The sequence below is a fragment of the Ranitomeya imitator genome, chromosome 5 (genome assembly GCF_032444005.1).
Source record: "Ranitomeya imitator isolate aRanImi1 chromosome 5, aRanImi1.pri, whole genome shotgun sequence".
Lineage (NCBI taxonomy): Eukaryota > Metazoa > Chordata > Amphibia > Anura > Dendrobatidae > Ranitomeya > Ranitomeya imitator.
The window spans coordinates 372,815,190-372,825,840 of NC_091286.1; the positions used below are offsets into that span (position 1 = coordinate 372,815,190).

The following is a 10,651-nucleotide window of genomic DNA, read 5'->3' on the forward strand; positions in this document are numbered from 1 at the left end:
AGGAACTTATCTAGATGCATATTGAGCACTTTAAACCCCCAGGTGCTTCACAGAAGTTTATAACGCAGAGCCATGAAAATAAAAAATAATTTTTCTTTCCTCAAAAATGATTTTTTAGCCTGGAATTTCCTATTTTGCCAAGGATAATAGGAGAAATTGGACCCCAAATATTGTTGTCCAGTTTGTCCTGAGTATGCTGATACCCCATATGTGGGGGTAAACCACTGTTTGGGCGCACGACAGGGCTCGGAAGGGATGGCACGCCATTTGGCTTTTTAAATGGAAAATTAGCTCCAATCATTAGTGGACACCATGTCACGTTTGGAGAGCCCCTGTGTGCCTAAACATTAGAGATCCCCCAGAAATGACCCCATTTTGGAAACTAGACCCCCAAAGGAACTAATCTAGATGTGTGGTGAGGACTTTGAACCCCCAAGTGCTTCACAGAAGTTTATAACGCAGAGCCATGAAAATAAAAAAAAAAATTATTTTCTCAAAAATGATCTTTTAGCCTGCAATTTTTTATTTTACAAAGGGTAACAGGAGAAATTTGACCCCAAAAGTTGTTGTCCAGTTTCTCCTGAGTACGCTGATACCCCATGTGGTAAATCCGCCATAAATCCGCAGCGGTTTAGCACTGCGGATTTATCAAATCCGCAGCGGAAAAATCCGCAGAGGAACAGAATACGTGTGCACATACCGAAACCCTAAACCTTCCCCTACCCCTACCCCTAACCCTACCCCTAACCCTACCCCTACCCCTAACCCTACCCCTAACCCTACCCCTACCCCTAACCCTACCCCTAACCCTACCCCTAACCCTAACCCTAACCCTAACCCTACCCCTAACCCTAACCCTACCCCTACCCCTAACCCTACCCCTAACCCTACCCCTAACCCTAACCCTAGTTCTTACCCCAACCTTAGTGGAAAAAAAAATATATATTTTTTTTATTGTCCCTACCTATGGGGGTGACAAAGGTGGGGGGGGGTCATTTACTTTTTTTTATTTTGATCACTGAGATAGGTTATATCTCAGTGATCAAAATTCACTCTGGAACGAATCTGCCGGCCAGCAGATTCGGCGGGCGCACTGCACATGCGCCCGCCATTTTGGAAGATGGCGGCGCCCAGGAAAGAAGACGGACGGTCCCCGGGAGGCCAGGTAAGTATAAGGGGGGGGAGATCAGGGCACGGGGGGGCGTCGGAGCACGGGGGGGTGGACCGGAACACGGGGGGGTGGATTGGAGCACGGAGTGGGGGATCGCTGTGGGGGGGCGGGAATCGCTGTGCGGGGGGGATCGCTGTGCGGGGGGGGGGGTCGGAGTGCGGGGGGGTTTGATTGGAGCACGGGGGGTGTGATTGGAGCACGGGGGGTGCGGGCAGGAGGACGGGGGAGCGGAGCACAGGACCGAGGGGAGCGGAGCACAGATCGGGGGGCTGGGGGGGCGATCGGAGGAGTGGAGTGGGTGCACATTAGTGTGTCCAGCCATGGCCGATGATATTGCAGCATCGGCCATGGTTGGATTGTAATATTTCACCATTTTTTTAGGTGAAATATTACAAATCGCTCTGATTGGCAGTTTCACTTTCAACAGCCAATCAGAGCGATCGTAGCCACAAGGGGGTGAAGCCACCCCCCCTGGGCTAAACTACCACTCCCCCTGTCCCTGCAGATCGGGTGAAATGGGAGTTAACCCTTTCACCCGATCTGCAGGGATGCGATCTTTCCATGACGCATATGCTGCGTCATGGGTCGGAATGGCACCGACTTTCATGACGCAGCGTATGCGTCAAAGGTCGGGAAGGGGTTAAATCATAATTTTGATGCCTTCAGTGTGAATTTACAATTTTCATAGTCATGAAAATACAGAAAAATCTTTAAATGAGAAGGTGTGTCCAAACATTTGGTCTGTACTGTATGTGTACATTTTTTACTGAATAAAAAGAGATTGTGTTGAATTTTTTTTCAAATTGTGTACCATAGCCCAATTCAGGAACAGTTATGGGTGGAGGCTTCTGTATGCAAATTCTCATATAGGTTCTGCAAGCGTAAAAACATGATGGCTTGCCAATTTTTACTTTATTGACATATTTATGTACTGACTATTATAACATTTGTGAATAAATATCCTGTTTTTGCCATCTATAATAACTTATATGGAACATAGGTCGATTAGTCAAAGGTTAATACCCTGACACTTTTGTTGACCGAGCTTATAGCAAAGCTGCTTTGGCAAATAATATGGCACAACATTGAATATTGATCTTAGGTCATAAGAAATAACATGAGTGACTGATAAAATTCCTTCAGCAGGATGAATCATTTTACACTTTTTGATTATCATGTTTTGGCTCTTCGAAGCCTTCATCTGAATTAAAAATGTCCATATTCACAAACTATCATCATGACACATGCATACCTTCTATCAACAGAAACAAATATTTTTACATGAAGAGTTAAGCACAGAAAACAAACTTCAGATAATCCTATCCTTTATATTATTTAGCTCACATGCAGGAGATTGGTTATTGGCTTCATGGCTAAATGTCATGTAAAGGGAATGGCACACGCTATGAATTTTAATGGGGAGACATATGCGCAAGCTTGTTTCTGATGAGAGCGCACATGTTGGACTATGGGAGCATTTCTCAACTTAATATCTACCAGTAATGTGATTTCTGGCATATGCCTTTTTCTGGATCAGCAACTGTGTATTCTGCAGCCTCTATTACACTCTCTAATGTAGTTTCCATGAATCAATTGCAAAGTCACTCTTCCAAAGCCATTAGAAATATCAATGTTAATGTATTCATTATAGATATTTCAAAATGCCTTTTGAGATGTACTTTCAAATAAACAAGCCTCGGTGGAATATCCTGGTGATAGTGAAAAATAGAGATGTCTTAACTATTTAGTCGCATCTCATAATTAAGGCTTTTACAATAAAGACTTTAGTTTGCCCTCGTAGTCTGCAAGAAGCTTCATGTGTTCTTGTTAACCATGTCTAAATATATGAAAGGTTTATGGAACAGTAGTTTCCCTTGACCACACTGTCTCTTGTTTATTACATTTCCGTATACATTCCTTTGGCTTGTATTTCATGCTTCATATGGTTGCTACATTTTCTTTAAGGTCTTATAAATCAATACAAATCAATGGGGCGCATATTTTGCATGTCAGTTGCATACTGTTGTGGTCTGCATAGTATCAAAGCACCAAACTGTACACTGAATCGCCAATCCTGTGCAAATGAAGTCCACATTATCAGATTAATATGATTCGCATTGGCAAGAAGCCATTTGTAAGCCAGTCAGTGCACCTACAGTTAATCCTTTGATTTGTATTTACATATATGCTAATCATACTTTGCAAGAAGCTACTTGATATTATGCAATATCATGAAAGCAGGCCTTCTTTCCATAATGGAATTGTGCAATTCTGCATAGACAAAATATAATCATTAAAAGTGAACATCTTCTTAGGACTGTAAGCACTATGTAAAGTTCTATAAAATGTCAGATGGCTTTCAAACCTTTGGGAGAAATAAATTGTGCCTTTGCGTGAAGTGATGCATTAAGACTGATATGAGTTGCTGCAGCCCCGTGGAATGATCAGTCATGTATAGAAGAGGCAAAGCTGTGTCTAAGCCTCCCAACGGGGAGGTTAAAGAGCCAATTATTTATAATGAAACTGCTCGCAAATAACTGCAGCAATTAATGCAGAACGCTGCTGCAATCCCAGAGAGAACTCTAACAGCTATGCAGGGGGTGAACAACCTAGAACCATGGCTTCTACATTGCTAATCACCATCAGGTATATTGACAAAATAGGTCTACTTTCCTTCTAGTATCACAAGATATCCACCAGACTATTGGACACTCTATAGATGGCTTTATTCCAACGGCATACAATCAGTTCACCTGTTTTCTTGCATATTATTAGAGCCATTGGTCTATATCAAAGCAAAAAAAATTGCTGATATCGGAAACGAGCAAAATTTAGTAATTTGACCTGTATATGGGACACTATTAGCCGTAAAATGACGTTGTTGCATGCCTACAACTAACTCATGAGGTTTCTACCGTAATTCTCAACATGAGCAACTTTCCGTTTCAAAGTGAAAAAAAATCTATTACTATAAGACCATATAATATCTATCACTTTATAAATGGATGTTCATTTTTAATCGCTGTTCTACCTCTATACCCACAAGCAGAAAATATGTATAGCCTAAAATTAATACAATTATTGCTCTTGTAGACCAGTGATTTCTGTTGAGGTTTCCAATATAGACCTAAAGATTAATCCTTATCTTTCCTATGTGCTTACACCCAGGGAATCTCTATAATACATTCTGTCTTTCCTTGGTAATGAAAAGCATTCAATATATTCCTTTAAAAGTGCGGTTGATTAGTCTCATAGGATCAGATAGCTGTAGGTGATTATGTCTCCTCCTATAGCTTTAAGGTTTTCATTATCTTCCATAGCAGTATGGAAAATTATGCCTGTATACAGATGTAGATAACGTAGTGATCAGCCAGATAGTACAAACTCTGCATGCAAGCAAGGGTTAGTCTTGTCTTATATCTTGGCTTTGTATATAAGGGTATTCATTCTGACTAAGACGTGTAATTTCTAAGTAGTTTGTAGTTTTATTTTGCTTGATCCATGTTAAATCTCGGTTTTTTTCCACCAAGTTCTGTATATTTGGTTACAAAGTGCATATACCGTAGTTAAAGGCCCTGAACAAAGGCCTTAATCTCGGCTTCTCTACTTTCTATGTATTATTATTGGAACCAACCTTTCACCATAAATGAAAACTTAATTGTAAGATGTTTCAATTTTGTATTGTTGCAATGTGACAGCAGATACTTTGTGTATCCATAATACTATTGGTCGGATAGTGTGTCCGATGGTGTATGGGAAATATTCTTCAATAAGAAAGAATATAGAGAAATTGTTCTGTGGGTAAGAAAACTGCCAATATTGAGAATGCCAATGATAGGGAGCTATTGGTGGTTCCATAGTCTGTCTAGATGACATAAGGCCGAACGTAGTGATGGGTGTTATACCCCCAATTGATTGGAAATTCATCAATTGTTTCCCACAGACAGTGGACTTACGCAAAAAATGGAGAATGCCCAAATTACTGGTATCGCCAACTTGCTGGGGCTGTACCAATTATCTATAATGGGGCGTATAAGTGTAGTATATATGCAGCCATGATTGATGGGTTATTATATCTGCAGTATGAAATCTTGCATTTAGGCCCCACATTTTAGCTAACAAATCAGCAAATAATATACAGATAACTGTAAAGTGACATGTCACAGATCAGTTTGGCAGCCAGGATGTTAAAGGTAGCAACATGGAGCAATCATTTCAAATGGACTGAAAAGATGTGAGGGCTTACAGTGTGAAGTCGTTGTATGTGGAACTCATTAATTACCTTATCTCTCTATGGATGTGAGCCATACTATTTTTGATGGCTCTGCTTTCCATGCAGACATTAGTATAAGAGCCATGCATAATTTTAGTAGAGCACAAATCTCTGTAATAGGGAACTCATTTCAAACATCTACATCCATTACAAATGATAAGATGTAAGCGCTGCTGCCATACTAGGCTTCATAATATAGCCATGTTAACCACTTCCATTGTAAAGGGCTAGTCATCTGATGTCAATACACTTATTTTCTACACATTGTTAATGAGGGGTCAAACAGTTCACCCTGCACTTGGATTTCATTGTTTGCTATGTCGACCAAACTAATATTCATGTACATGGGAAAAAAAATAAAAAAAATCATGAAGACTTGTGCTTCTTGTGCAGTGTAACCCATTGCTATAAAAAAATCAATACATTTGACAGTGTATGCAATTTAAAGGGATAAAATTCAACACCTACCTTCTTTGGGTGGGCGTTTTGCTTCCTTTGACAGGTTGCAGACCTGTGTGGTTTGAAGTTCCTGTGTCAGGCAGCCCTCAGTCTGCTCATTCAGGGGCAATATCACATTGTTTAGAGATACCAAGGATTGATCATCTATCCCCCATTCTCCCAGATGCTGGGGACAGGTGCATTTTGTATACATAATTCCACAAAGCTCTGTTTTGCCATTTTCCAATTTTAAGCAGTTCTCCAACCAAGTGCACAGGACATGGCACCCAAACTGACTGGGGCTCACCTTATTCAATACCAGAAACTCCAAAAAGGATTTTTGGTCCTCATCATCCCTTCTGTGTAATCCATTGTAATCAAGTGGGTATATCCGACGTAGCTGAATAAAATTTTTATCATAGTGCAGAAAAACAAAGGCATTCTTTGTATCGCACAACTGCATTATGGAATTGTTGTTCCTCAAGAGATCCTGTATTTTCTCATAAGAGAAGTGATCAAACTGGTACGCCAAAAGAGAAAAGTTAGAGCAGCTGAAGTCCTTTTTGGAAAATTTCAGGTAGATGCTATATTTGGTCGGATCTGGGTTTTCCAACGTCCAGGTGCAGTTGGTAAAGTTTTTGGGAAACATCTCGCCTATTGAATATGATCCATAAATGACTCCTTTTACTAATGTTGAACACCAGAAGTCTTGGGCAGCGTTAAATCCAAACATAACCAGTAGATAGGTGGAAAATATATAAATCAACAAATTTCGAACAGCCTTCATCCTATGTCATTTGGCCTGTGGAAAACAAAATAAAATCAAAATGCAAGTAGAATTTTGCAAGCATTTGAAAATAGGGCTCCTGACAATATTCTAGACAGCTGTTTTCAAGACTCAAGCTAGCTTAAAAATAAACCTTTTGAAAAAGAAGGGGCGAGTATATATATATTTTTTTATTTTCCAAGCATGGGTTTGATTTAATCGTGTGCACACAGTGCCACCATGTGGATGTTCGGTCTAGGCTGCTTTAGAAATCTAAAATAATATTTCATAAACAATACTTTGTTAACAATAAGGTTACATTTCTGAGAATTATGAATGCACAACATTTAGGACAGCACCATCATTTGTTGAATACGGTAATACCATTGGACATTGCGATGAATTGACCACCATAAGGAAATTTACATCAATTTTTCCAGAAATTATTGTCACAGATTGGGATTGATTTTCTAAATATACAAGTGTGTTTGCTATGATGAAAGGGAAAGACGGATTTATATGACGAATTGTATCAAAGTTATCCTTTTCCATTTATTGTATTTTGTGCTATTGATAGTAATAGTTTGTAATGCTATATAAGAAAGAGGTTCTCTTATTGCCAAGGTGTTAGTAACACACATAGCAAATTGACACTGATGTCTGTCTGCAAGTAAGACCTCTTATGATCTATCTTTGCAAATAAACCCAAGAAATGCATTGTGAAATGACATAAGCTCGAGGGAAAAAAAATAGTTGTGTGAATTAATTGCTCTGCATGGAGCAAATGCTAATGAGAGCACTGTTTAACACCCCAACGTAGTGCACTTAGGTGGAAATCAAGCAGTTAATTATTCCTGAACACACTGTCTGCCATAGCTTTATGTGATTTTACAGATATGCTCCTCCATAGCCAAAGCCATGTTGCATTAATTTCCTCCAGTAAAACTACATACAAATGATTTACATTGCTTTCTTGTCTTTTGCATACTCAAGATACACATTGACTGTCCGTAGCATTAGCCCTTCATGTCAATACACGAAAAAAACAAAAAAATACCATGCACATGCAAACACAGACAAGTTTATTTGAGGAAGGACCCCCTAAGCGTAACACTTCAGATGCAAGCCTACAGAAAGACTGCAAAGTTGAATGTGTTAGTGTGCCAGTTAGCTCCAGCACCACACAGGAAAGAGACATCTATGTGTTGAGTTTCATCCTGTCTCAGCCTATGTCATCAGATGAAAATGCATGAGAACTGTCCATTATCCATCCATGGTGTATGTAGAGATAAAAAGGGGGCTTTACACTGACTCTTTCAGTTCAGAGTGATCAAATAACTAATTCAATTTTATCCACAAAGGAAGAAGAAAAATATCCTTACATTAATGTCTAGGACTTCCAAACGCTAGAACAGCTGCCTACCAGCCGTACAAAGAGCAGCAGATTTCCATAGGAACGGAGAGCGTGTCTTTTCCGCCAGGAACATAAATTTAATCTGTATTTCACATTAGTTGTGATGGCATCATTAAATCAAGGATCTTGGGAAGCATGTACGAAATGGCAGAAAACAACAGATCCCTTGTATTTTCCCTCTTGCAGGCAATGCAGTTCTGCGCAGTGTCATTCAGGATAGTGTAGGCGTTGAGTGCCAACGTGACAATATCTACATGCTGTAATCAGTCACCAAATCCCTGAAATGTTCTCTAAATGCAGAATAGCAAAGATATGGTGTGCTTAATTGTGCTCTTTGCTTTGTATATTGACTTGGTCATGCCATGCATGCCAAAGGGGATTGCAGTTACAGACATGGCCATCATGAAAGGTTTATAAGTGCTTCCTTATAGAACCATTCCCTTGGGTTTCAAACTATCTAAAGATATTTAATTATCCTCAAAGGATCAAAAGAGCCAAGTTAAGCTGATCTAGCCACCCGCCTCTTTTCTTTAAACATGAGTGTCTGTCTCCCTGGAACACAGAGAATCTCCCATTTTGTCATTAATAGTTCATCTAGAGAAAACAAACAGGCGTTTTAGTTTGGATATTCCCCAAACAGATTTTTTTTCAAGTGTCACTTTGTAACTGAATCATAGACGGCGCCATGCTTCTCCTGCCACATTTGTAAGTGTAAGACCAGAGTACATTTCCCTTAACTTCACATTGACCTTATAATTCTAGATGGGTTTATTGTAGTTGGTAAAAGGGGTTAAAATGATGGAATGAGGATGGGAAATTCAGTTCTTCGACTTGTAAATTGGGTTCTTTTGCCTCTGGGTAATTAGATAAAGAAGAACATTTTAAGATTTGCTCATCTCTAATTATGACATATAGGCTATACTCTCACAAATGACAATACACGTAATAGGATTCTTCCAGCATAGATATGTATATTCCAGTATCTACAGTTGGGGGTTTTCAAGAGACTCAACCAACTTTTAAACTATAGACGGTAATATGAGACATGAATAATGTTTAGTCTAGGCATATCTAATGTGCCTCTTTCCAAAATGCCTAGTTATCAGATTCGATCTTTGTAAAACATGACTGGGAAAAAAAAACATACAAGGAACCTTACCTTCCAATCCAAATCTGTGGCTATCTCTGCAGGACACTATCACAGGCACACGTTCCAAAATCTATGAAGGAAATCCTTCTTTTGGTTGGAATCCCTGACTCCCATCTTGGTCACGATTAAATCAGAATGGGAACCTCACCATAGAAATAGCAATCAAATCCCTTGGTATATTATAGCAATGCCATACAAATAAGCCCGTATCCAAATCGTGAAGAATTAAGGGAAGTAACGCAATGATGGAGCTTTGATTGAAGGATGAGTGGAAAGAAAGTCCAGCATGACAATCCAGTGATCAGACGGGTAGAGGAATACTGTAGCTATCGGATGGTAATGATCAGTAGAGAGAGGAGGCTGGTGCTGATGATTTGGTTATTCTTTCGCCTTTTCCCTCCCACTGAGGTAGAAAAAAATCCTTAGCTGATGCTGAAGAAATCTGTTTAAATGTTGAGATTACAGAGGACAAGAGGGAGAGGAATGAGAGGCACAGGAGCTGTTCGCCTCTGTGTGTATGCGTGAGAGCGTGTGCATGTGTGTCAGGCTCATTTAATGGTCTGATGTTGGCGGCTGGAGTAAGAGGCTTGTTTTAATCATTTGTCTTCTTATTTTTTTCTATTTCCTTCAAAGTATTGATGATCGGCTAGCTAGCTACTACAATAATCCTTGTGTGCTGAGGGAGGCAGCTCCTTGAATGCTGTGAGGAGAAGCAATGCAAGGGGGGGGGAGAGAAGGAGAGAGAAAGAGAGAGGCAGACACTGGAGCAGTGTGAGTGTGTCAGTTTCAGTATGGGACTGCAAATACATGTCACGGAGCTGCTCAAACCAGGCACGTCCCAAAAACGTTATTCCCTCAGTCTGGGAGTTTTTCTACCTTCATTTTCCTCCAGTGCGCCAACTGTTAAGAGCAGCTTGGGGAAAAAGGGACATGGAGAGCACACAGATTGAGATCATAGCTCTTAACCATTTAATTCCCCAGAGCTGAAGAGTGCAGCACAAAGTGGATGTAAGAGGGGGATTCGATTCATTGAAATCCTTTGGAGGAATGACTTATTGAAGACTGGCACTTTGAATCGCTACAAACATCCAGAATGTGTATTAGTGACCGATATCATTGAAGATTGAATCAGGGAGGAGCTGAAAGATTCTCCAAATAGTTAGCCAAGGATATACATGCTGTGCATAAAGATGAGGAGGGGATCTTTAAAAATTCTCCCATGCATTGTTTCTCCAAGATGCAAATCAGGCTTCCAGCTCTAAATATGCATAAAATGAAAATGGTTTGAAAACACAAGAATCTCTCAGGATAAATATTAATACTGTAACAGAAACTGCAACCACCCCAAGAATTGTCAGCGTGGTCCCTGCTGCAGATTAATTGATATAGGGCTGTGATATAAACACTTATCAGCCTTCACATCACTGTTTGTCTGCATG

At 40.0% G+C, this 10,651-nt stretch overlaps 1 protein-coding gene across 5 annotated transcripts in view; it reads right to left on the reverse strand.

Annotated features, from left to right (window-relative positions):
- The window catches only part of ADGRB3 (adhesion G protein-coupled receptor B3), a 1,579,303-nt gene extending 1,569,312 nt beyond the window's left edge, over window positions 1–9,991 (reverse strand). For 3 of the 5 annotated variants that reach the window (XM_069726664.1, XM_069726665.1, XM_069726663.1), the window contains exons 1-2: window positions 9,222–9,983; window positions 5,913–6,684 (exon numbers count right to left, since the gene is read on the reverse strand). In XM_069726664.1, the coding sequence (XP_069582765.1) occupies window positions 5,913–6,669 (757 nt within the window). In that variant the 5' untranslated portion in view covers window positions 6,670–6,684; window positions 9,222–9,983. Of the gene's footprint in view, window positions 1–5,912; window positions 6,685–9,221 lie in introns of all 5 variants that reach the window. The other 2 variants (XM_069726666.1, XM_069726667.1) reach the window with 2 other exon arrangements.
- Between the last annotated feature and the right edge of the window lie 660 nt (window positions 9,992–10,651).